The sequence below is a fragment of the Silurus aristotelis genome, assembly GCF_946808225.1.
Source record: "Silurus aristotelis genome assembly, chromosome: 17".
In the NCBI taxonomy this organism is placed as follows: domain Eukaryota; kingdom Metazoa; phylum Chordata; class Actinopteri; order Siluriformes; family Siluridae; genus Silurus; species Silurus aristotelis.
This window is the reverse complement of record NC_139590.1, coordinates 4771749-4799151: the sequence shown is the minus strand read 5'-3', so window position 1 is coordinate 4799151 and position 27403 is coordinate 4771749. Positions and strand designations below refer to the sequence as shown.

The 27403-nt window shown below is 41.0% G+C and overlaps 1 protein-coding gene and 1 long non-coding RNA gene across 15 annotated transcripts in view; one reads left to right on the top strand and one right to left on the bottom strand.

The window, feature by feature from the left end:
• gpatch8 (G patch domain containing 8) overlaps window positions 1–27403 on the top strand; it is a 32466-nt gene continuing 5063 nt past the window's right edge. The window contains exons 1-10 of one of the 14 annotated variants that reach the window (XM_083567208.1): window positions 21–103; window positions 9977–10054; window positions 11868–11903; window positions 15284–15302; window positions 17568–17858; window positions 23915–23956; window positions 26399–26466; window positions 26591–26677; window positions 26829–26972; window positions 27203–27333. In XM_083567208.1, the coding sequence (XP_083423334.1) occupies window positions 26440–26466; window positions 26591–26677; window positions 26829–26972; window positions 27203–27333 (389 nt within the window). In that variant the 5' untranslated portion in view covers window positions 21–103; window positions 9977–10054; window positions 11868–11903; ... (2 more) ...; window positions 23915–23956; window positions 26399–26439. Of the gene's footprint in view, window positions 1648–1960; window positions 2627–4371; window positions 4461–9976; window positions 10055–11867; window positions 11904–15283; window positions 15303–17567; window positions 17859–21661; window positions 21827–23914; window positions 23957–26398; window positions 26467–26590; window positions 26678–26828; window positions 26973–27202; window positions 27334–27403 lie in introns of those variants that run through there. The other 13 variants (XM_083567197.1, XM_083567207.1, XM_083567196.1 and 10 more) reach the window with 13 other exon arrangements.
• Window positions 16763–21506, bottom strand: LOC310740491. Its single transcript, XR_014537664.1, has 2 exons — window positions 19658–21506; window positions 16763–19249 (listed from the first exon to the last, which is right to left on the bottom strand). It is a non-coding gene; the product is annotated as an uncharacterized lncRNA (long non-coding RNA).

The following is a 27403-nucleotide window of genomic DNA, read 5'->3' as shown; positions in this document are numbered from 1 at the left end:
GAAGGAGAGACTCGTTAGAGAGAGAGAGAGAGAGAGAGCGAGCGGAAGGGAAGACAAAATGGCTGACAGATTTTCAAGGTTCAACGAGGAACGTGATTTTCAGGTAAAAATAAGACGACGGTTGGGAATAAAAGGCATAAATGTTGCGCGGTGGTTGTTTTGCAGCAATTATGAACCATTTCAGGTAATTTCTGAAGAGATTTGAGAATCGCTTAGCTTCAGAGAGTTAGCCGTTAGCATGTTAGCATACGATGTACTAGCAGTAGAGAAAGAGCTTCGTAGCTAACACTTTAGAGCTGATGTTTCACAGAAACACTGCATTATTCATAAAGAAGTCGAGGAAAACCTTTTATTAGCATTTCGAATTGTCGTTAAGAATTTCGTCTGTTTTAATAGCCGCTGTTTATTATAAAAGTGAGTCTGAAATGTTATTTATTATATATAATAAACAGCGAATAAGAGCGTAAGATCGAATATGATATTAATTCCAGAATTCACTTTTTTTTTTTCACATTTGCATATTTTTATTAGAATATTTTCCAAAAACAAAATCCAATAATAATGTTATTGTTTGTTGGTTAGGCTAGTTTATAAGGTTTTGCTAATCCGTCTATGGATTCTCCCTTTTGTTGTCGCATTTTATATGATTTGTAGGAAAACTAGCTTTATCTCAAAGCATCAGAAATCTGGGATTTATTTGAATGAAAACAAAACAAAACAAAAAAACCCGAATAAAATAATACAACTGGAAGATTTAAACCATGAGTTTGCAGGTAATCATGCTAGCTGGATGTGTGTTTGACTAGCATGAGGGGAGGGGAAGGATGACAGGCTGCAGGTTCTTGAGAGATATACACCATGACACACACACACACACACACACACACACACACTATAGTGTTTTAAGGGGAAAGTACGAATGCATTTTCTAGCCTAGAATTTACAGATTGACGTCACAAAATTAATTTGCATAATACTTGCATATTCATTAGATCAGGATTTTATGTTGCCTGAAGAAGGTTTATAGAAATGGAGTAGTAGGATTAGACACTAATAGGCTGTAGCTTGTTCGAAGCGTGTCCTGTTCGGTCACGGCCCCACGAACGAGCAATTGATTTATTTTAAACGACTGCCTTTTCTATAAAGAATGCAGTGTGAACGAATTTGTGCAAAGGAGACAGTTACAGATGGAATAACTTGCTTATGAATTATAGATAATGGTGGTTAGTGATTGTTAAAATATGTGCTGACGGGTTGTTGAGAATAATACGGGTTGTTGCTTGGTCTTTGGGGCCCCCATCATGTTTGGTCATTTGGAATACTGGTGAATCTCGATTGGTCATTGTGATTAATACTGATTATGGTTTGAAATACATGGTGGTCAGTGGTGAGTTTTTGGGAATAGTAGTTATTTTATTGATTCATTGTTGGGCACAATGATGTGTGGTCATTTGGAATACTGGTGATTAGTGATTGGTCATAGGGACAAACCTTTGGTCAATTTGAATACTGGAGATTAGTCATAGGCCATTAGTAAAAGTGTTGATTAGTGATTGATAATTTAGAATAATGGAGATTAGTGATTGGTCACTGGGACAAACCAGTGATGAATTATTTGGAATAATGGAAAAGTGCGAACAGTGTTCAGTAATGGATAATTTGAAATACTGGTGATTGGTTGTTTAGAATAATAGACATTAGTGATTGGCCACTCGGATGTATCAGTGATTTGCCATTTGGAATACTGGTGATTAGTGATTGGTCATAGGGACAAACTTTTGATTGGTCAATTTGAATAATGGAGATTAGTCATAGATCATTGGTAAGTGTTAATTAGTGATTTAATAGTTTAGTTAAATGGTGATTAGTGATTGGCCATTTGGAATAATGGAGATTAGTGATTGGTCCCTGGAATAAACCAAGTTATGAATCATTTGGAATAATGGAAAAGTGCCAACAGTGATTAGTAATGGATAATTTGGAATACTGGTGATTGATCATTCGGAATACCGGTGGTTAGTGATTGGTCAGTAATTGATGATCGGCTGTGGCGAACCCTAATGAGAGCAGCCGGAAGAAGAAGAGGTGATTGGTCATTTGGAACAGTGTTGTTTTGTGATTGGTGGTTTGGAATGCTGGTGAATTATAGTTGTTCGTTGTAAACAGTGGTGATCATTGATCGATTGTTCGAAAACCATTGGTTTGTGATCAATAATTGTGTGCAGGAATGTCATTAATAAAAAGAACTTGCTATATTTGGCACGTAACAATTGATCAGACCTGTTGCTAATGGTGGAAGTTGTAGAATTGAAAGCTTGCCACTGTTTTATATGCTGAATGCATCTCGCTCAGCTTTACAAAGCACAAAGCCTCTCTTGTGTTCCTTTTGCATAGCAAATTGCAGGTTTGTGCTTATAATGCTGAAAATCTCTTGCTTTTCGGTCTTGGTGCTTCTCCAACATGTGTGTGTGTTTGTTTGAATCGAATGAATGCTATTGAGCTCGTTATACATACACCGGTTTTAAAAAGCTCCACTTCAGTCTGAATGAAAGATGAAACATTTGCCTCATGTCAGATGCCACCTTGTACATAAAGCAGAGTAAAGAATGGATAGATATTCTTTAAGGTTCTTTTTTTCTTTCTTTCGTTTTGGTGTTGTTCTGCGGTGTACGTTGCATGTTAACCCGGGCCACATGGTTTGGATATTCAGCTTTTTAGCCACCTACCTCAGAGACGCCTCAACAAGATACTTGTTATCTGCAGACAGATGGTCTTTTACGCCGAACAAATGTTCAGCTCGGTTCATCGTGAAACGTGTTTGGTCGGCCAACTGCAGTTGCTGTATTTTTTTTCCTTCTCAACCCTATGTCTCTCTAATAGAGGAAACAGATGCTATTTTTCTGTAACAACCATAAATAGACTCCTTGGTTTTATGTTAGCGGTGAAGTCATTACTTTCTTTGTATCTACAGAGAGGTAGGTAGTTAGAAAGTCAGAATTGGAGTAGAGATAATGTTATCTGTCTGTTGATTTTATGATTGTTGTGAATTTTATTGTATCTTTTTTTAGTTTGAAGAAACGTAATATAAATTAGTTACATTTATTATAATGGGTTAATCAATATTTGCTTTACAATTCAAAAAGGAAAAATCATTGCATTTATCAATGCATAAAAACGACCAAGACCAAGATGGTGGCACCCGAACACCTCTAGGCTCAGTGTCTTTTCAAGTTTGCCTCCATTTAACATATTATTTTGCTACTTGTACACTAACTGCGTTTCATTGGCTCTGTACATGTTGTTTGCACAATGACAAAGTAGAGTCTAATCTAATCATCCCAACTACTTTATATGGACAAAAGTATGGGGATGCCAGACTTTTCCAGCCATATATAGTTCTTAGCCAAACAGTTATCTCAAAGTTGGAGGCACACAGTCGTTATAGGACGTTTTTGGAGGCGATTTTTTTAACTAAAACTCGCAAACTTGTCAGTCAGCTCCTAGAAGATCTGGCTTACATGGTTTGAATCTCCACAAGCACACTCCAAAATCCATTGACAAAAGAGCGGAGGTTATAATAACAGCAAATGGATGGTATTGGCATGTTCAAAAACTGTACGTTGCACTTTAATGTTGGGTAGATTCTAAAATGATTTGGACTGAACACACGTTGCATAAGCCCACGTTTACATGTTCATCCTGGAGATTGCGCCTCTCGCTACCAAGTACTTATAATGCTGTTTTATTATTATTATTATTATTATTATTTCCGCTCTTTTTTTTTTTTTTTTCATTTTCACTGCAGAAGCAAACACCCCTTGCTTCTCCCATTCAATTTTAGATTTTTCCACAACGGGATTTCCTAATAATAACCGGCTCAAAATCAAGACTTCCCGAAAAACTGACCACCCAACGATTGTGAGGATTTTAACTAAAGTAGCGCACTTAAAATCAAAACATTTTAGGATTGTTTTCTGGACACTTAGGAATCTGTGGAAACAGATTTCGCCATGAACCTAACCGAAGAAGTTGACATGGCGCAAAGAAAATTACTGCATCCCTGCTATCTGAATTTTAATATCCACCAAGAACTGGTAGCCAGAATCCCCCCCCCGCCCCCGTTCCACTTGTCTCTCACCTCTGAGGGTTGTGTCTATGTGCTTTCATGCATTTTTTTTTGTATATTTGCAATTCATATTTTGTTATTTATATGAGGCCCTTATAAAAACCTTGGTGGCGCATCGTGTGTTCAAGTCGCACTAATGGGTTTTTTTTTTGGCCGGTCGGCTCGGAATTTACTGGCTCACCTCTCGCCCAGATTGCTTTTTCTAATTTGGATGATCTTTATTTCCCCGTCTCCATATTCAGTAGCGATGGATTTTGGTCAGGAGATCGGCACAGCTGCGGCATTTCGCAGGCGTCGTTCCATTGCGGCCATGTTGACAGCCTGCCCGGTTGGTGTGAGATCAAATCTTCTCTCTCTCTCTCTTTCTCTCTCTCTCTCTCTCTCTCTCTTTCTCTCTCTCTCTCTCTCTCTCTCTCTCTCTCTCTCTCCCCATAACAGATCGTAACACAATGACAGTACAGCTTTCTAGAGAGTTGAGTGAAATGAACTTCCTCTGACATTCGCTTTGTTTTGTTACCATACGTATAAATAAATGTATTCCCAGTGCACCGGTTGACCTACTGATGATTCTTTATTTTTTTCCCTCCTTTTTCTGAAGATAAAGAAACAATATTCCAATTTTCTCTTGAAAGTTTTTTTCGGGTGGAATGCCCTACCGCGCTTTTAAATGCGAGTATATTTGCGAGGATCTCCGAGTGTTTCGGACACTTCCCGGCTTAATAGACTGACTTTTCTGAAGTATCTCCGATACTTGCTAATCTTGCTAATCTTTTAAATATGCCTCCAGGCGGTCAGTGCAGACGTGGCTCCCCACTTGTATAGGGCAGGGGTGTCACTCATTTTCACCGAGGGCCACATTAGCATAATGGCTGTCCTCAAAGGGCCAGATGTAACTTATAAATGTAACTAAATGTAATCGAATGTAATGTAAAATAAATGTAACTACTCCTTAATGTTAAATAACTAATTATTTATTATAACTTATTCAAGTGACAATTACAGTTGCATAGAAAACATATGTTTGCTTGTTGCTCTAACATAAATCCTTTTAAATTTTGTCAGCTTATAAAAACCCACATAACTCCATTAATGAAGGATCAAACTGTCCAAGTGAATAAAGAAAAATAACATAAAACTGAGCTGCAAAGAACATGTATGACACATTTTACAAAAAAAGGCTGCACACAGCCTTGCATCCAACTGATGGTTTGATGACGACAATTTGTCTGCATACACACATAAGACCTGCAAACATTAAATAATTACAACAGCAGCTACACATAAATAATATGTAATCAACTAAAAATACCAAAATAAAGGTTGACTCAGTTCACAACTATATTGTCAAGTTTTTCGGTTAGTCTTTGATGAGGAGATGCTGCCTGTCCTTGAACATACCAAGTAGATTCTCTCTCTACTATCGATTGATCATGTTCTGAAAATGATAAACACACAAAAAAAATCCAAGCACAATCATTAAATTGCACACAGTTTAGCTGTTCTTCTTCTTGGTTGAATTACATTTTATTATATTTTAATTAAGTTTAAAAAAAAATGCTTACCTGTGTGTTTTCCGACCAGATGTCTGACACCGTTTTCCCGTTGCCAGTGTGTCAGTGTCTGGTTTTAGGTCCTGTGCTGAGGCAATGCGTAGAACAGCATGGAGGTTGTCATCCATGAGGCGTGATCTGTGCTTGTTTTCGTTCAGATTCATTATGGAAAAAAACTGTTCGCACAGATAGGTGCTCCCAAACATGGACAGAACACGGGCAGCATGAAGTCGAAACTGTGGGATCAAACCAGGGGGCAGCAGACGGTATAAGTCCTGGATTGCAGCATCCTGGAACTTTGCTCTCAGGCCACTGTCGCTTTGAAGCTCAATTAGCTCCATCTGAAGGTGTTGGGGTACAGTGCAGACATCGGAGGTGAAAGGATTGGCAAAGATGTCAAAGCCAGACTGTTGTGCTCTGAAGTCAGAGAAGCGCCGATCAAACTCAGTCTTTAACCAGCTCAGTTTGGTAGCCAACTGAGCACATGAAAAAGTCTCGGGAAATGAGGCTGACATGCTTTGACAAACAGGAAAGTGGAGAAGATTGTCCTGTTTCACTTGCCACATCCATAAGTCCAATCTACGCCGGAAAGCCGTGATCGTGTCGGACATCTGCGTGATGACTTGTTTGCGTCCCTGCAGCTTCTGATTCAGCTGGGCGAGATGGTCGGTTATGCCACACAACACCGCAAAGTCACACATCCACTTTGGATCTGATAGTTCAGACATGAGTTTTCCTTTACTCTGCATAAAAAGAGCAATGTCTTCCCTGAGCTCAAAAAATCGCTTGAGGACTTTGCTCCTACTCAGCCACCGCACTTCTGTATGGTACAGCACATCCCTGTGTTCCAAGCCCATCTCCAGCAAAAACTGCTGGAACTGACGGTGATTCAGGCCACGCGCCCGAATGAAGTTCACTGTTTTCAGGACTGTGGTCACAATGTCCTCCATCCCCAGCACCTTCCCACACAAAGCTTCTTGATGGATAATGCAATGATACGTTATCAGAGGCGTGTGACAGTTCAAGCCCACTTTTCCTCCACACATTGCCGGTGCACCGTCTGTAGTTAATCCTACCAAGTTTTCCCACTGCAATGCATTTTTACTTACGGACTTCTCCACCGCATCAAAAATGTCCTGTCCCGTCGTGGTCCCATGCATTGCAGCCACATCCAACAGCTCCTCAGTGATAGAGAGGTCCGAATTTACGGCTCTAATAAAAATTGATAACTGCGCTGTGTCCGTGTTATCTGTGCTTTCATCAACAGCTAATGAAAAAGCTGTGTAGCTGCGTGTCTCCTCGGCCAGCTGTGTTGTAAGATTTTCTGCTAGTTCCTTCACTCGTTCGGCGATGGTGTTTCTTGATAAACTGACATTTTTAAAAGTCTGTAACTGGTCGGGACACACCTGCTCACAGACCTTCAGCATGCACTGCTTCAAAAACGCTCCCTCTGAAAAAGACTTGGAAGCGTGGGCGAGTTCTTCAGCCACAATAAAGCTAGCTTTCATCGTGGCCTCGTTTTTGGCTGTGGATTTCATGAACAAACTCTGCTGCGACCGCAGTTTGCCTTTTAATTCTTGGGCAATTTGTTGCTTTTCTTGAAGGCTAGCTTTAGCGTACTTAGCTCCGTGTTTGGTGTCAAAATGTCGACGCAGATTATACTCTTTGACAACCGACACCCCCTCGTAACACAAAAGACATACCGGTCTTTCTCCTTGAAGCACAAACAAGTATTCGCCTTCCCATCTTTCTTGAAACAGTCTTCCGTCTGCATCAACTTTTCTCTTTCTGGACATTTTGGGATCATTATTTATATCTCAATTCCACTCGTTGGCATGGACACTGCCGCGGCTAGCGTAGTCGAAAGGCATTGTGGGAAATGTAGTTTTTGGTCAAAGCACGCTCTTAATTTATTTTTAGACACTCAAAACTTTTAAGCTTGAGTTTGACACGTGGTATAGGGTTTCTGTTGATTTGGAACTCTTTGCCTTTTCTTGGCCTTTTTCAGACATCTACTATCAAACTTGTTCGAAGGGAGGAAAAGAAAGGGTTGTGGCCAGACATGCACCAATATTGGATAATTTGGCTATTGCATGAACATTTCACCAGGATATAAACGCTAAACCGTAAATAAACACACAGGTTGCGTACCAGTGCTTATGTGGAACTGTGAGCAGCTACACCCCTGAAATTAGATCCTGACAGCGTTTCTTTAAAGACTATAACTTTTATTTATTTATGTTGTAAATTTACGTTGTATTGTGATATTGGGTGTGAGAATGGTGCTGTGTAATGCACATAGAGCTTTGTGTTGACCTGCGGCGGAGATGCCTGTTGAATTCCTGTCTAGGTCATGTTTTTTTTTGTGTAGACATTTCACGCCTTTGTCTGTTTGACAGCACGGACAAGGGAGAACATCAGAGAACGATAGCCGTGATGATAGTTGGTATTTATTGTTCCCCCAAAAATGTGCCAGCCTCTTCACTTGAACTAGGAGACATGTCCCAGCATCACAATGCACAATTCTTCTGTACACACGAAAACTCTTGTCGGTTTTGATGGACTGGAAGATCATAAGAAACCTGCTGAAGAGCAAAATCCTCAAGCTTACTAAACACCGTTTGGATGCCTTTTAAAGCAATTTTTGGTGTCAAACTAATCACTGTATGGAGTAACGCATTCCAATCAACTCGTGATATCAGTTTTTTGAAACCACGCGCCGAAGTGCAATAAACGTAAAATAAATTCATGCAAGCCGAACGTTATATAAAAGTATATTTCGCCGATGAGAGCACTTTTGAGGTAAATGCTGAAAGCTGGGTTTTTCTCTCCATGAACACGCCTCTGAAGACTCCCGAGCAGCGCAGCAGCGCTTTGAAGTCACCTAGCGAGGCGCAAACATCTAAACTCTGTCGTCCTCTGTAGCGACCCGCAGGGCTCAGATATCGCGTGAGCTTTGATGACGAAGTTAAATTTCTGTGCCACGATACACACTTGCGAAAGTCTCATCCGCCGCACCCACTAATGGTTGTTATTAAATCAAAGCCCACACAGCCCTCCTGCCAAATCCGAAAAACGAACGTGTTTTTCTTTTCCCCTCATTTCGGTCTCGTTTGAAACGAAAGGTCGCGGCTGGATTATGCCAAATTTTTTTTTTGCGCACGTCTTACTGTGCTCGGTGTTGAGACTCTGTTCCGTGTACTTTTGTACTGGTTAGTAAACATACACCGCTGTAGTGACACGCACGCAGGTAGCTGTATTTAGCCATTGTTATTTCTCAGACTGACGCCTGTAGTGTTTTTAAGAAGCGTGACCTTGGTTAGGGAAGGAAATGGACACGGATTGTAAGACATTGTTCAATATCTTTCATGCTTCAGACACAGAGTTTAATCTCTACCCTGTGTTTATTTATAAGGGCTGTCGGTAGGCAGATTTCTAATTTAGACTCGACCGGGCGACGTAATGAAAGACTGCGCACTCGGATGAGGGTCTGTGTCGGGCGGGGTCCGTATCCGTGTCAGCGTGTTAAACCTCATTAATTCGTGGCCCTCGGCAGCATAATTCCGATAGTAAAGAAATGGGAGCAGTTTGAATTGATCCCTATTCTCATGGTTTTGACTCTTGTGTAGGAGTGTGGGTCGGTTCGCATGTAGATGAGACAAGGGCAGGGGTTTGAATGACTGATTTGTCATTGGAACGTCATTGAGGTTTGTTGCCCACAGCGCAGACGCCTAAAGAGGTGTGGGTGGGAGGGAGGGAGGTAGGGAGGCTAATTAAATGTATTTATTTTTTACATTATTTTGTGTGCAGGATTCAGGATGTGTGTTATGTAATAGAGGAATGCATGTTTTTTTCCCCCCTTTTTTATTCTTTAAACTACATTTAAGTTAACTACAATAAATTCCCAATCAATTTACATGGAACATTCCTGTAAATTTGCAACCCTATTTTGAATTAATTTATGACTCGCTCGTGTTTTAGTCTCTCGATATATCAGAGATTTACCTTCTGAAAGTGCTCTCATTATTCTGACTCGATTATCCGGGTTGTGTGTCTCGCACCACCGGCCTTCTTGGCGAAAGGACGGAGCATAAGAATTTACATGTGCAGGCCAGTTTTTCTTTGTTTTGCCGATCTGGGATACCTGCACAGGTTTTAGCTCAGTACCTATAGCTGCATCGTTTTCCATCTCGGGTAAAGTCTCAAGCGTGCATGAATGCTTATTATTATTATTATTTATTTATTTATTTATTTTTTCATTATTATTTTGTTTAATTGACTGGACATTTTGTGACCGCAGGGTGGAAATCACTTTGACCGGTATGACGAGGGCCAGTTGGAGTTGGAACAGGCCTCCCTGGACAAGCCCATAGAACCGGTAAGGTCACGCCTCTCACCTCATACCATTGGATTAGATCCACGACTGATTGTCTGTACGAGTGGATGATTGGTGCAGTCAAGCGTACATAGCCACACCTCCTCTGTTGTCACCCCCGCCCCTTTTTAGTGCCATACCCAATTTGATTGATCGTAAACCCACCACCCTACCCCACCCAAAAATTCCCTTTTTACATGTAAAATGTCTTTCCAAAACCCCCATAAAGTCCCCCTCAGCTCTTTCTCCCTTCCATCAGTGTCGTCACCATAGTCGCATGGTGGAGGAGAGAAGAGCTGCTGTTGGATTGTACCAATCACTGTGATCAACCCGCAAACCATTTTACTTTGATCACAGATATAAGTGCTGTGTGTATTTGTGGAAGTGTGTGTGTGTGTGTGTGTGTGTGTGTGTGTGTGTGTGTGTGTGTGTGTGTGTGTGTGTGTGTGTGTGTGTGTGTGTGTGTGTGTGTGTGAGAGATCATGCTTACAACCCTGTCCATGTCATTGTGACTTGTGTTTTTATCGATTTTTAAAAGCGTGGAGTGGACGGCACACTATCTCTATTTAACCAACGTTAGAATGCTAATATTAACTACATGCACCAACTCATTTAAAGTGTTCAGAAAACAATATTACAGTAGTATCACATTAGTAGACTTGACTAATATAAAGCCAAACCAGTGGCACTGTAGAAGGTTCACACCCAACATCAATCAAGCCAACGTTCGACTTATTAATTAGTACACTATAAATAATAGACTTGTTTTATTCCAAACAAACAAACAAACAAAAAAAGTTTTTGCATGTAAAGTGCCTATACAAAGCCTGTGCACCAATTGAAGTTTTTTTATAATGTAAAACTAATCGCATCCTTTTCCACCATTTAATGCGACTTGACAACCAGCAAAATTCTAATGAAATAAAAAAAAAAAATGGAAATGTTTCCAGCTCATAATACAGCACTTTATAGGGTAAGTGTCTTGCAGCCAAGTACCTCCTTATTTGGCCTTTTTATTCCACTTTTATTATTAAAACAATTTACAACAGTTTATCTGATGCCCTTTTCCAAAAGGGTGACTCCCAGTTATCTTATTTACACCACTAAGCCATTAATTCGAGGTCAAAGACGTGGGCGGTTTGGCATTGCTGGAATATGAGCTCACGACCTGCTTATCAGAAGTCCAACGTATGAACCCCCTGAGCTATGACTAGCTCAGAGAGCTATGTCTGAGCCTCCACCACCACGCTTCAACATGACAAATTTTGCTACAAGGTTCCCTTTTTCCTGACACTTTCTGATTAGATATTGTACACCTTGGCTTATCCCACAAAAAAACGTTTTGTTGGTTGCAATGTCGCATCGATTACTCAAATTGTTGGCGTTACAAAAGCAGCGTTTCACGCAGGAGCATGCTAATTTGGCGATCGAGCAACCTGGGCCACGGAGTGTCAGGAACGAAATTCTTCCAGCTGCCGTGTAAGGACCTGCCAAGATCTTTCTTCACAGCTCTCTAGTGCTGATTTGGAGCTTCTCCATCTACTTAGTAGATGACCATTAAAGACTTTTTGGTTGCGCTGTATGTTTAGTGTGTTCTCCACTCCACAAAGAGAGTATAAGAGTCTGAGTGTGTTCCTGAATGTGTGTATGTAAAATGGCTGACTGTGTGTGTGTGTGTGTGTGTGAGTGAGAGATTGCACTCCAGTGATCTGTGTATGTGTTTTGTTTTTTTGTGTTAGTGTCTGTGTAGGACAGTAATTTCAGATATTTACAGTATTGTACACAACTTGGGGTGTTCGACATTTCTCTCCTGCAGCGAATTGGCCCCAATTAGCTAAGCAGCTCTGACCCGGTTTGTATCTGCACGCTCTGCTCTTCTACTCCTGTCTTTTTAGGGGCTCCTTGTAACGCTTATCTCACTCTTATCTTCTCTCTCTCTCTCTCTCTCTCTCTCTCTCTCTCTCTCTCTCTCTCAAACTTTTACTCTCTTTCTGTCTCTGTTCCTTGCACACACCTCTTCTGTCTCTTTCACATGTTCTATCTCTGTCTCTCCAACACAGTGATTCGGTGTACAGTACCCTCTGTCATTATGTGCTGGCATGGTGCTTGTGCAACTGGGACTGCATTATTTGCTGACTAGGCATGTAAACAATATCGCAGGCAGCTTTTTTTTTTTCTCCTTAATCTTTTTTTAAATTACCCCTCTTGTCTTTCATTCAGAGTTCAGTATGCCGGACCGCCCCCTCGTCTCTATGTAGCTCTCTCCGCTCTCGTTTTTTTTTTTTTTTTTTTTTTTTTTAAGTTCTTTATTTTATATAATACACTATATCCACAAAAGTAATGGTACACCAGACTACAAAAAGTTGTAGTTCTTCCCCAAACTTTTAATCACAAAGTTGGAGGCACACAATTCTATAGACTCTGTTTGGATCCATGAAATTTCACTGGAACTAGGAGACCCAACCTTTTTCCAGCACGTCGATGGATTTCTTCACGAGTCAATTCTATTGAACCGCTAGGCTTCCTCACCTCACCTGCATCAGTACCTAACATTACTTTGTGTTTGAAGGAGCGCAACTCTCCACAAGATCTGGCCAAACATCTCCTCAGAAGTTTGGAGGTTTTTATAACGGCGAATGGATACTTCAATGCGGAATGAGACGCTAAAAAACCCCCCACAGATCTTAGTCAGGCGTCCACAAACTTTTGTCCATTTAGTGTATGTTCAGCCTCCGACCTGTTTTTCTTATAATTTTTTTAACCAGAATTAAATTAGCCATTTATTGGCTTCAATCGTATGTTCAAGTTCCAGTGCTAGAACTCACCCAGAAAGCTACACCGATTGCTTATTTTAGATTTAAATGCTGGTGCCAATAAAACAAAACAAAAAAAAGAAGCAAATTTATAGACTTATTTTTAGTTCCGTTCGGATTGCAGAGAGAGCTGGAGAACCGAGACGTGGCCTGGCAGCTGCCTGAAGGAAGAACTTCATTCTCCTGCGCTATTGTCTACAGAGGGACGTAGACAGCACACACACACACATACGCACTGAGCGATGCAGAGACTCTGCAGTGCCTGGTGTGATGATGGCTACCGTGTCCCTAAGCCATACCTAATAAGGATTAGTTTTGAGCACGGGTATATCAGTCCATCGGCAGATTCACACACCGAACACGGATTTGCCCTTCAGCGTCCTGCTCTGGAACCTGGAACCCACAGCAGGCAGCGCCAGCGCTATTTTTCACTGCTGCGACAGTGACTTTTACCCCCACGAGTGTGTGTGTGTGTGTGTGTGTGTGTGTGTGTGTGTGTGTGTGTGTCCTACTCTTGCTTTTCTGCGCCCCTCCTATGCCGCACATTGTGTGTGATCTGTAGGCAGTTAGAGATCTGTGGTTTTCAAATCGGATTTTTTTTTTATTATTCAAATCTGTCTTTTATCTCTGATTTCTTCCTAACTTTTTTTTTTTTTTCTTTTGCATGTGTTACCTTGGTAGCAGTCATACTTGTAGCTCATCTTTAATTATATAACCCTCTCTCTCATGTTTGTCACCAATAACCTGAAAAAGTGTGGGAGATGTGCACTGGGCAGCTTTAATGTTAGAGCTCTAACACACACAAATTGGTCTGATCCTCCGGGATCGATCGATCGATCTCTCTCTCTCTCTCTCTCTCTCTCTCTCTCTCTCTCTCTCTCTCTCTCTCTCTCTCTCTCTATCTATCTATCTTTTCTTCTTTCTCCTAAAACACCACATACCACTTACTTTTTTTTTTAGTTTAGTTTAGTTTTTTTATTGCGACTTGTTTCGGGAACGTGAGGAACATCAGAAACAGGTCTTGTTTTTAAGCAGTGAGGCCTCTCATGTGCAACACGCACAAAAACGGACACATTTCCTGAATCTTCCGTTTCGAGTGTGTCGTTCTGGAAACTCCCATTGATCCCAACGAACACGAGATGATTTACAGATGTAATGAAATTTTTTAAATGGTATTCTGGTATTATAAGTGTCACGGAGTCCTAATTAAAGCGCACACACACACACACACACACACACACACACTCGCAGAGTTTGAAAGCTGAATCCAAGAATGTTCTGTAGAGGAAAGGTCGGAAGTAATTTTCCATCTGCTCTGGAAACTACACACTGGTGCCGGAACTGCTCTCTCCGTCATGGTGTGTGTGTGCCAGTTTGGGACATTAAGCTTTAATAAATTGTGCACAGGGGAACTCCAGACAATCCCTCAAAAATGCGCGAAGGAATTTTGACTTCTAATCGTGCTCATTATTTACAAAAACCAGACTCATCCTCAACTGGGTGTTACCGAATGTCCATTCATTACAGTTCCTTCACTGTTGAGGTGCACTGTTCAGATAAATAAATAAAAGATAACTACTGTTAGTGTATTTTTAGTAGGTATCATGAGCTTTTACTATTAAAATAATAATACACCAGAACACACATCTTCATGGTAACCCCTTGGATATCAACGGTTAATCGTTACCGATAGTCGATTGCTGGATCGATCATTTATGGCAAAAATTTATATACCGATAGTTTTTCCAGGTCGGTTATTACAAGAGCGGCCTCTAGAGGCTAGTCACCGACACCACATGCTGTTTATTACAGGTAGGAATGGGCGCGTAGAATCGATCGGTCGACCTCCAGCAGGTGGATTCATACATCAACACACAGCGTCATATCAAAGTTTCATCTCTCTCTGACACACTCTCTCTCTCTCTCTCTCGCTCGCTCTCTCTCTCTCTCTCTCTCTCTCGCTCGCTCTCCTCTCTCTCTCTCTCTCTCTCTCTCTCTCTCTCTCTCTCTGACTCTCTCTGACTCTCTCTCTGACTCTTCTAGACCCCCATGTTTGTTTAATCTCCTAACCCCCTCCATTTTCCTCACTTCCTCTCGCACACTTCTCTCACTGGGTTATTAGCAGCACATTGCACACCTCCCTCTCTCTTTCCACCAAACACTCTATCCTTGTGGGAGTGTACCCAATTTTATACCTGTTTGGACAATATAATCATTTCTTTTTTTTTTGTCTTTACAACTACAGACCGACAGTCGGCTTGTGTACGCCTGACACGGCCACTGTCGTCATGTAGTGTGAAAAGAGAAAAGTTTGCATTAGCTTATATAAAATCTTAAGTCAGTGTGAATAGTAGAGAGATGTAGAGTCTGGCCGTTTTTTTCTTCCGTTTTGTGTGACGTTTGACTGTTCTTTTGACAGGCCAGGGTTTAAAAGCCAGGTTCGTATGGACATGTTTTCACTCCACTTGCACTGCTGTTGGACTCTTTGGCGTTGTTGCTTCTCATCTGTCTGTTTTATTTTAGCACATTCGTCTGTTCATCCGCCCCAAAAAAAAAACCGCCTCGCTTGTCCTGGTCACGTCGCAAAACATCTGCTCGTCAGTGCCCCCCGGCTCCCTTCGCCGAGCCTGGTATAGATGACTCTGATTGGCTGTTTGGAAATTTATATCAGCCTTTTTTTTTTTTGATTGGCTTGAACGTAGGGTAGGTAATACGAGGTCATCTCTGTTCTCTCCCCCATTCAAATGCTGTTCCTGTCCTATAAAACTGTGCTGTGTGTGTGTGTGTGTGTGTGTGCGCGCACTGCAGAACCACTGCATTGCAGGCCATTTGGGCTGGGCTTGCTGCAAGCACATGTGCGCAGCTGATAAACGAAAGGGGGAAAGAAAGAAAAAACCGCCACAAGGCTTATCTTTCCTTCGGCCATCGATCGAAAACGCAGGAAGATTCGGTCTCGGCGGAAAACACGTCAAGCCATCAGCGAGTACATCCAACGACGTCTCCACATCGCAAAATTTCGGATAAAAAAAAAAAAAAACAAAAAAAAAACAATGAACCCTGCTAAGCGCAAATCTATAACAGGAAATCCGCCGTGCTCTTCTCACGTTCCTTTTTTTGAGATGGGCATTTAGTTAGCGGGAGATTTAAGACGTTTGGCTTGCGGGGGGGTGTGGGGGTGTTAAGGCCTTAGCTATAAAGGGCACGTAGGACATAGAATGCCAGGGCAAATCCTATTTCTGAAATCTGAAACGAAGATCATGCGAAAAGGTGCTGACGACGACCCGTGTTTTGAGCCCGTGACCACGTCCACCCAATCATCACGCACTAACTATTGTTCATTGTTGACACTTTTTTGGCTGTGAGACCCTGAAACCCTTAACACCCCCCCCCCCCACCCCCTCCCATTAATGATTCAGCCTGCTCCGGTCTAAACCTCGCCCCCTTCTCCTCGCCTGTATCCTTTCTCCTCAGTATAGAGAAGCTTGTGCGTCGCTTTGCCGTGCCTGCTCTCATCTCTTAACGCCATTCACGGTCACCTTTTCCTCCCTGCTCAGCACACACTCCGTACTACTAACACCGCCGTCTCCTTTTTGTTTTTTTGTTAAAACGGTTTTAACAAAAAGCCGCATGCTGTTTTATGGGTTTTAGGTTTTTTTTTTTTGGTAATCACCTTCCTCCTCCTCCCCCTTTTCACGTTTCTTATGATAACTTTTAGTTTGTTTACAGTGTTTTGTTTTGTCGAAACCCCATTCAGTCTGCTTGGAATGATTAGCACCAATTTTTTTGCTTTGATGTACTTTAAAGTAATGCAATAGTGTTGCATAAATCTTTTGAAGTGTTAGAACGGTATCTTATCCCGACACTCTTTCTTTCCCTCTCTCTCTCACTTTCTCTCTCTTTTTGTTTTATTGTTTTGTTTTCCCCTCCCACGCGCGCACACGCGCACGTACATCGGGCCTCCTAATGGTAACCCGAGGCCTCAGTCTTTTTCTCTCTCTCTCTCTCTCTCTCTCTCTCTCTCTCTCTCTCTCTCTCTCTCTCTCTCTCTCTCCTTCCATTTTTCTTGCTTACTGTCTCTCTCTGTGTCTGTCTGTCTCACTCTCTCGTTGGCTGCATACTGTATGTTTCGTGGTGGTTCTGTTGTCATGGTGAACTCACAGAACGCTTGTGGAATTTTAATTTTTTTATTTTATTTCATGCAAGATGTTGTATTGCTTTTTTTTTTTTTTTTTTGCTTTTAGTTGTTTGTGTATTAATCTCTTTCCCTTTCTCTCTCTCTCTCTCTCTCTCTCTCTCTCTCTCTCTCTCTCTCTCTCTCTCCGAAGCGGTTTATATATGTATGTACATGCCATGCACATATATAACCGCTCGTTTTTAAACACCCCCCCCCCCCTCCCCTTTCATTCTGAGACTGAAGGTGAATCAGTAGACTCAGATTTGTTTTTTCTTTTACTTTTTTCTTACAGTTTTGTGTGCTGGCTGTTTGTCCACTGTTTTTTGGTGAATAAAAAATGTCTCATTTACTGTGTAGATTAGGTTTTAGGCTTTAGAGTGAGCACTTTGGGGGTTTTACATTTTATGGTACTTTTCCCAGCAGAGAAACCTGTGACTTTGTCCTTTACTCACCCTCTCATCCCTTGTTCCACTTTTCCCCGTCTCCCTTTCGTTCTCTTCCTTTTTTTTTTTTTTTTTATCCTGACAAGGAGTTCTGAGTTTTAAGAGTTAGAAGAATACGCTAAAGAGGAGAGTAAAGATTTAATTTAATTAATTTAATTAAATTTATTATTTTTTTTATATATAAAAGTCTTGCTGCCACGTGCGCTTGCGTCAAGTGTGTATGAGTGCGACGGTGTGAAAAAAAAGCTCTTCTTATTATTGGAATATTTTTGGTTTTTCTTCCCTTTTTCTTTCCTCCCGTTAGGATAACATTGGCCATCGGCTACTTCAGAAACATGGCTGGAAGCTGGGACAAGGCCTCGGCAAAACGATGCAGGGTAAGGAACCGCAACGAAAACACACACTCGCACACGCATACACAAATGAGCCTCGTTTCTTCTAGTGTTACAATTCAAATGTTTTATTTCCATTTCCTACACGTTTTTTTTTTTTTTCGATCTCATGCTACGTTTCCGCAACGTCGTCATTCGAGTAGCCGGTTTAGTTTACGTATTTATACGCTCGGCGGACGCCGCAGGACCAGGACACATCAGATCTTCCCTTAGAGCGAGTCTTCTGGGAAACAGAAACTGCGGTGGGGTGAAGGAGGAAAAAAAATTCTCGGATGCCGTTTCTGACCTACAGCACCGATCAAACCGAAGCAAAAAACGATTGTGATGTATGAAAGGACTGAAACGCACAACAAAGATCTCTCCGCTCTCTAGTCAGATAGCAAAGAAAGATGTTATCACACACGCGCTGCAAAGATAACGAAGGAATTTCAGGTCCGATCCAAAATTGCATCGTTTCTCAGTTCTTTCCTGTTCCTTGTTCTCCTCTTTTTTTTTTTTTTTTTTTTTTCCTCCTCCCCTTCCCCACATTTCTGTCTTTTTTGTTGTTGTTATTGAAGGTTGTATGTAAGGCATCCTTTGTTAGCATAGAGCTGTTTACCGGTCGCAAGGCGTGTGTGTTGTGTGTGTGTGTGTGTGTGTGTGTGTGTGTGTGTGTGTGTGTATGCTAATGGGAGGGACACCGAAAATACGTTTTCCCCCTCACACACACAACCCGTCCTTGTGTCAAAGAACAAGCAGCTGCTTTGAGAAGCGAGGGAGCGATGGCACCGGCTGCGCATACTCATCAGACTTCAACGCAGATAATATACCAGTGTTTCGGTTTTTTTTTGTTACGTTTTTTTGCGTTGCCAGGCGGAATGGTGGCACATTTTTTTCAAACTGGCTAGAAATGTAAAGTGTATAATGGTGTTATCAGCTGTGATCGAATGCCGTGGAAGTGATGCAGCTGGTATTTCCGATTAGGAAAGAATGAGATCTGAGATGTAAAAATGCTTTGGCCAGATGTTTGTGTTGAAGTCGTGAACAGACACCGCATGGCATTTGTTTTTTCTCGAAAACCGTAGGATTGTGATAAAACCCTGTCAAATGACTGAATAGGATGTGCAGACTAGAGCGGTTGTTATCGGTTATTTTAGTAATCACGTATTACAGTGATTATTTCAGCGATTATTCGTTCGGTCGACCGATTAATCAGTTGATTCGGCTGGTACTACCGATTGTCTCAACTCAAGAAGCTTTTATTGTCATTTCATCCATGAGACAACGTTCCTTCAGAACCCTGTTGCTACATTAAACAACAAAGTTTTTTAAACGATTAATCGACTGCTTTACCGATTATTTCACCGATTAATCGGCTGGTTTATTTTTTTTAATTGCTGAAATTGCTGAAAGGAATATCTGTGAAAACTAAACCCATTTAGTGCATTTCATTGCCATGTTACATCCAAATGTAAATACAAATAAATATATACAACACAATACAAAAACAATATAAATAAATAAATAAATAAATATACACACACCCTACGGTGTTTTCTTTGTTTTAGTTCAAAATGATCCTGAACTTTGGAAACATAAAGGTTTGCTTTTTTTTTTTCCTCGCAAACATCCGACATTTCTGGTGTGTCCACCGGTATCAATGTTGTGGGCCTGAGGTTTGAAGGTGTTGGTGTATGAACAAGGCCTCCTTTGCTTCATCTGTCCTCCAGAGCTGATTGTTAGACAGAGTTCTCTCCAGTGATCGAAGGAATCGTTTTACAGCCCTAATGCAATCAATAGTGCACATGATTTAATATAGTCGAGGTTTCACATTCTGCCAGCACCTTCTTCAGATCAAGGGTTTTTATTTCTTTTCTTTCTTTCCCCAAGCAACCATTTTCTTCTGAACTCGTTTATTTGCATGTACGCACAGCGTTAAACCGATTTGTGATTATTTCTCATTTCCCAAATAAAATTCGGATTGTATGTACAAGCATGAGATGCGCTCGTGTGTTTTGGCCCGGTAGGTGGTTGGGAGTTTTTTGTTTCGTTTTTTTTCCTCTCCTCCAGGATTTGCTTAGATTTGTGTCCTACTCCTTCAGATTCAAGCAAAGTTTGCATGTGGAAAGCCCAGAGCTCAAAATGGTGCTCTCGTACTTTCATGCCCTCGCATGTCTGGATGATGCTGATGTCATAGCTGGCAGACAGAGAGTCTATTTAGCAACTGATCAGCGTTCAGCAGATTCAAACAACCAGAGACTCGCGCAAACCCCCGTCGGCTCAAGTTTATTACTCCTTATGCTAATCGTAAACATCTGACGAAATCGAAGACCTTCGTATCAACATGCCAGCGATAAATCTTTCTCCAAAAGAACACTCTATTTCAGTCAAGACTGGTCTCGCTTAGTTTAAAGGTAATACCCCAGAGTTAGTGCTTTCGAGGGTGCGCTTTCTTTAAGTGAAAACAGAGATACTCGAGAAGCAAGTTTGCCTTTGTTCCAAATCAGTGGTGTTGTCAGTTGTATTCGAGTGCTTTTGCGCAAAACTGTAAAAGTGAGCGGTTTGCCGATCACATTTTTTACATTTATTTTACGATCGATCGGGTTCAATTATCTAAAAGTGTTTTTATAGCAAATTAGGCGCTAAATATTTAGCCAGACACGATGCTCCTTTCAGCCCAGATTTATGAACGACCTCATTTCCTCGAGCACGGTATAGACGGTTGTTCGCGTGCTGCTGCTTTTGCAAGACTAGCGCGTGGATTAACCTCGTAATCCGGGCTCAATATGACGAATGCATGGGGACTTGTGTTACACAGGAGCACAAATACACCCCCTGTTGGTCAGCTGTTGCAAACGGTGAAGTTTTGAAAACTTCCCAAACTTGTTCCAGCATGACGATGCTTGAACATATGCTTTTGTGTTGGTGTGGAAGATCTCCTGCCGCAGAGCTCTGACCCTCAACCCTGTTGAACACATTTGGGATGAATGTGAACGCTGACTGCACCCCCAGGCCTCCTCACATCACCTACATCAGTACCTGACTACTACACTTCAGCATTGCTTAGTTTAATTTCTTCTGTGTGCATATCAGAAAAGGTCTCTTCTCTGTAAGGAGTCATTTATTTGGGATTTATGGTCGGAGTCTCCACTGTCGGTTTGTTCAGAAACAAGTAGGTAGTTTCTGTTTTTGTTTTTTTTTAGTGTTTTCAACAAGACAAGCTTTTTACGTGACCGAAATCAGAACCTGGAGAGGGAACGAACGTTTAAAAGCCGTTAACGCGAGTGACGCCGCGTTTTGCTGACGTTGCGTTGAATGTAACTACAAATCGATAAACAGGAATGATGACGCTCGTCTTCGAGGCTTGTCGTCGAGGTCGACCAAAAAGAAATCTGCGTCGGTATCGAACGAGCAGCGAGAGATTTATTATGCTGTTACGTGGAAACCGGATTCTTTCTTTCTTTATTTATCTTTTCCTTCAATGTGGAGAACATTTTTTACCTCAATATACACAATCTCTACTGCTGTCCTGTCACTGTAATGAATTGTCTTCCCGATGCTTTGAGTTTCCATTGTATTGACTGTTATTTTACTCTTCTTTCTTTTTTGCTCTTGTTTTGTTTTGTAGGTAAGGTTTGTAGGAACCTCCCCTGCCCTTTTTTTGTGTGTCTGTGTGTGTGTAAATATATATATATCTATATATATATATGTATATGTATATACGTGTATATATATATATATATATATATGTATATGTATATATATCTGTGTGTGTGTGTGTGTGTGTGTGTGTGTGTGGATGTTTTTGCACAAAATGAAGACGTCCCTTTACAGTGTAGCTTAACGGCCTCTCTTAGTTCCCTCCTGTAAGCTTACAATCACTAAACTTTTCTCTGCCCAGAATGCCAGTGCTACGATTCCAAACTCACACCAGATTCCAAACAAACAAACAATCAGTGATTGTGTAGCTCACTGTAAGTCAATGACGGTCTTGTTGATTTCACTCACCCTCAATAGATCACTTTTTGTCATCTCTCGGTGTTTCTTGATTGGCTGTGAACATGAGATTTGGGTCCTCTGATTGGCTTTGAACTTATCTCTGCTTTTATCTCTCCCATGGTATAAATATATATAAATATTTCTTTTCTTTGAATAGCTTGCAGAATGAGCCCGAATCTCCGCCCATTTCCCCGCCCCTTCTCCCTTCCTCCGTCTTTCAGCCGCTCTGTCAGTTTTGCTTGCGTCCACTTTTGTGAAGTGACCGTACACGTGGTAACGTGGGTGTGGTATTTCCACGTGGATTGTGAGTGCGAGTGTGAGTGCGTGAGTGTCATTGGTGAGGGGGTCGGGGGGGTTCAGATGTTCGGCTTGGCAGGGTAAAAGAAAAAAAAAAAAAACCTTCACCATCCTGCTTGTATATTTATATTTGTGTTTGCCTGCTAATTGGTCTCCCCTCTGCTGGAAGCATGCTGGTCATTTTCTCCCAGGCTGCCGATTTTTTTAATTTTTTTATCATAATAATAAAATGGGGGTAAAACTCATTGTGCTGCTTTGAATGCAAATGCGTTATACCATTATACCATCTGTTATTCTACAGTATGACTACTGCATTAATGCAACACACACACACACACACTAAAATAGTCTTTCTCAGTCACATAAACGATGACCCGCATGATGGTTGAGGGGGGGAAAGGGGGGCTGCTACTGTGCTTAATTGGTCTTTTTTGATAATTATTTTGAGAATGCAAGTTGCTTTAAATAATTAATAGGGATGCACTAATACTCCTATCAGTATCAGGAAAAGTTTAAATGATGCTGCTTTATTTTTTTTAATGATAATCAACAATAGCATTCAGATAAATAAAAAAATTGGGGGGTGGGGGCGCATATATATATAAAAAAAAATATATATATATATATATATATATATATATATATATATATATATATATCTTTATTTTTATTTATTTATTTTTTTAAGTAACTTGATAAAATGTCTCATGCAGAGGAAATTTCGGCCAACCGTAGACGTCTACCCACACAGCGCCAGGGGAATTAAAATATGTATGATCTTAATAACTGCTTACAACAATGACCGATTGTTATGCACTGAAACAACAGTTAGAACTGGAAAGTTTGATTTAAGCTACGGCATTCGGGAGCGGGATTGTGATCAATTTGATTTGAACTGATTTTCAATGTTAAAAAACAATCTTATATTTTTCATAATTATTATTTTCATATTTGATATAAATTCTTTTGTGAAGTAATATTTTTTTTTAATAGTAAATAATGCGAAATCGGGAAGTAAAGAACACAATAAATAAAAAAAATATATATATATTTCGGCTTCTCCCTTTAGGGGGCGCCACAGCGCATCATCCGTATTCATGCTCCGCATGTTTGATTTGGCACATGTTTTTACGCTGGATGCCCTTCCTAACGCAACCCTCCCCGTTTATCCGGGCTTGGGACCGGCACTAAGAGTGGCTGGGGCTGGTTCCCTGACCGGGGTTCGAACCCGGGCCGCAGTGTAAAGAAAACAATAAATAAAGTAAAATATCACAACAACCTAAAAATTGTCATAAAAAATAAATCGAATCATGTATAATTATCTCTGAACTATTGATGGAATAATCCAAGTGTGTGACTTTGGGACTGAAACACAATAAGCTCTGTAGCTCAATATCAATATAGCTCCATCAACTAACTTTGATTATTACTAGGTAGAGTTTATATTTTGGTGTCTGTACTGAACACATGGACTGTCTGGCACACAGTATCAGTGCATCCCTATTATTTAACATGTATCATCAACAGGACAGTGTTAGTTAGTGGGAGATACAGAATGGAGAAGGATGAACAGGAAGTCAGAGGATGGTGAGAGTTCTTTCGTGTAATCATACCCAAAGCCTCCATAGTGGTAGGGCTGCATCAAAGCCTCTGCTCCTGAACTCCTTAAACCCCCAAGCCTTAACAGTTCCCCATTTGACCCCCTGACCCCCCTCTCTGTGTTCTTCAATCTTCCTGCTTAACCAATTGGTGTTTCTTTTTTGCAGCATTATGATCCTGGCCATGTTGTGCTGATGGTAAACTTAGTGGTAAATGTTATTTTTCCCCTGATTGAAATTGGTTAATTTTTTTTATTATTTTTTTTTATTATTTAATCCTTTGATAATTTTGTTTCCCTTAATTTTATTTTAACCCTCCCGTATTTTCATTTACATTTTCTGTCATCAGAGCACAAGTTTTTTTTTTTTTTTTTAATAAATAAGCTTCAACTCTTTCTACCTCTTTGTATTAGTCGTCATTCTGCTGCTTGTGTATCAGAGAAATTGACATCACTCTTCCTGAGCATTTCTCGTTTTGTTTTCAGTTTTTTTTCCCTCTCTCTCTTTTTGGTTGTCCGTGCGATAAAAAGTCTTTCTCCAATTTGCGTGCGTTCTTCTAGATGATGCTACTGTTCTCCTGTTTACATCATTCAGTTTTGGCCTGATTTGAGACTCCATCCTGCTTTTATAATAAAAAATAAAAAATAAAGAGTTTTATTTTTTAATTTTTAATTTTTTCTCCTGACTGGATAATATGCAATTAATGCTCTGGACTTTTCCAATTTTCTGTAAACAATGTGTGATTGGAGGGTGGAGTCTGGATAGGCCCTGATTTACTTTAGCTTCTGTTTATTATACAAAGAGTTGTACCACTGGGTTGAAGCTCTAGATTTTCCTGGGAAAAAGACCTGGGAATAAACTATGCACTACATCAATTATATTTTAGTCTCTATAACTTAAATGGGGTGCAGAGGGAGGTATTAAAGTGTTACGGTTCACTCTGTATAGTCAAAACCTTTACGCCTACTGACTGAGTACATGATGTTTATTTGTTTATCATAACAGGAACAGTAACAGTTTCTGATACAGAATTACATTTTACTTCACAGCTGAACATCATAAACTCTGTCATCTTGGACTTAACCTACAGTTTATTTATTTGGTGCGTATTATTTCTTGAATGAGATTCAGCCCACGGGTGCAAACCGACCCAGCGTGTAAAACCATTTTAACGACCTAAAAAACAAAAAAAACTGAAACCAAACCACATAAATGATTTGAGTCTCTAATTGAATGTGCCGTGGTGCCAGCCTTTTCGCAGCAGCAGTTTAGTATGACTTCTGTTTCTTTTGCCTTTCTGTCTTATGTGAATCCACCCCCTTCCCTGTTTGTGTGTCTATCTATCTGTTTATCTGTCCACCCCCCCCCCCCCCCCCCCCCCCGTTACCCCTAACCCATTCCCACTCTCTCAGGTAAGTACACCTCCAAAATCCTGCACTGTCACCATGGCAGCGTCTGGCCTGTGACATCACTCTGCTGCTGTAGCTCAGTGCTTGTATCATTCATTCTTTCTATCTCTCTCTCTCTTTTTTTCCCTCTGTCTATATCTATGTATTCCGCTTTGTTTGGCTGGTTATGAGTGGATTAAGCAATTATGTGTCAGTTTTCCGAGTAGTTTTGATTGTCTTTTTTATTTGTATTTTTTTCCTTTTGATTCATCCTGGTTTTGTTCCTCTTTTTTTTCTGAAGTTAATTATTATTTGACCTAGCTCTTTTCACAGCTTGTGTTCTAATACACATGAGCTTGGCATTCACAGAAACGGGAATGCAGATCAACTTTTCTCGGCGCCACTGAAGGCATCTGAATATGCCTTTAGTGAGCTGTTTAAGAAAAAAGAAAAGAAAAAAAAGAAAACTGCCCACGGTTTGAAGATTTTAAAATAGAAGATAATCCAGTCAATATAAACTCATATTACACTTGGAAAATTTATCATTGCAAGGTTTCCCCCCACATCCCACATTAGAAATCTTTCAGCGTGTGATGCTTATTTTTATTTATTCCCCCCCTTCACGATAGATGGTGAAACTCCACATTAAACCCGGTTGGAAGTTTCGGCGGTCTGTAAGTCACATCGCACGGTTGCCACGCTGCCATTTAGACGATCCCCTGGACTCTTACAAATGAATGTCGATCCTTTTTTTTTTTTTTTTTGCAGAGTGCAGCGGAAGTACGCATGGGCGAGATTGATCACCCTCAAAGCCGAGGACACTGTAGGGACACTGCGACAAATCTAATCCAGTCAATATCGGCCTCGTTCCTGCTCGCTCTCGTCTCCCCCTCCATCCCGCTCATAGCTTTAGCCGTGGTGTGCTTTTAAAATCTCCTTTCATTTGCTGGGGCTATTTCTAAAGTCACACTCCGTTAAGTGTGAAACGGTGCATATGATGGTATCCTGTCCCAGACAGTGCAATTCACACGGCGGCAATATTGAACGCAGAACGCCGCACATAAAGCTGTGAGAATGGCTAGCATTTGGTTCACTGTAGCTTTCTGATCTCTTGCACTTGAAGGCAGTCTTTCTAACCCAGCACCCTGTGCTCTAAGCAGGCTGTCCCACTCTCGCTTTGTTTAAGGCCCTGTTCGGAATCTAACATATGCCCTCTCTCTTTCCTTTCTCTCTCCCTATGTATTTCTCCTTCCTCAACTCGCAGGACGCACCGACCCTGTACCCATCATCGTCAAATATGATGTCATGGGGATGGGACGCATGGAAATGGAGGTGAGGGGAATTTGCGCATCGACTTTGTGACTTTATGAACAGCTTTCCTTTTTCTTTTTCTCCCTTAACATCTCCTCCCCCGTTTTTGTGTAACCTCCTTGACCTCTTTGTATCTTGGTGACAGCTGGATTACGCTGAAGACGCAACAGAGAAGCGGCGAGCATTGGAGGTGGAGAAAGAGGACACGGAGGAGTTACGGCAAAAATACAAGGTGACACTTACACTGGCTAGACAACTTAGCTTGCGCTATTATTTCCCTCTATAGGGGGAGGGGGGAATTACACTCATTCTCTATCTACCTAAATATTTCCACTCAGGTTTTCCTGAGCTAGCTTTTTGTTTTTTTGTTTGTTTTTTTACAGGATTACGCCGAGAAAGAGAAAGCCATTGCCAAGGCGTTGGAAGACCTGAGAGCGAATTTTTACTGTGAACTATGTGACAAGCAGTATCAGAAACACCAGGAGTTTGACAATCACATCAACTCTTATGACCATGCACACAAACAGGTAGGATAAAAATGCTATTCGCTCTTCAGGATGATTTTTATGGCCAACTTGTATCCAGGCAGTCACAGAGTTAGAATGGTTTAATTTAGAATTTCTCGATCTGACAGACACAGTGTAATTTCTTGACTTTTTTCCCCCTCCGATTATTCACATTTTCAGGTGTGATGTGAGATTGCATTTGTCTAATCTGTTTTTCTTTTCCTTGTGGGGTTTTTGTTTCCTCCTCTCAGAGGCTTAAAGAGCTGAAGCAGAGGGAATTTGCCCGGAACGTGTCTTCGCGTTCCCGCAAAGTTGGAAAAAAGCAGGAGAAGATGCTGCGGCGTTTACACGAGCTGGCGGAGCAGAGGAAGCAGCAGGAATGGTGAGCGCAATGGCCACCGCTGACTATAAGATGTACAACATTTTTGGAATTCAATTCAGCCTCCTGTATA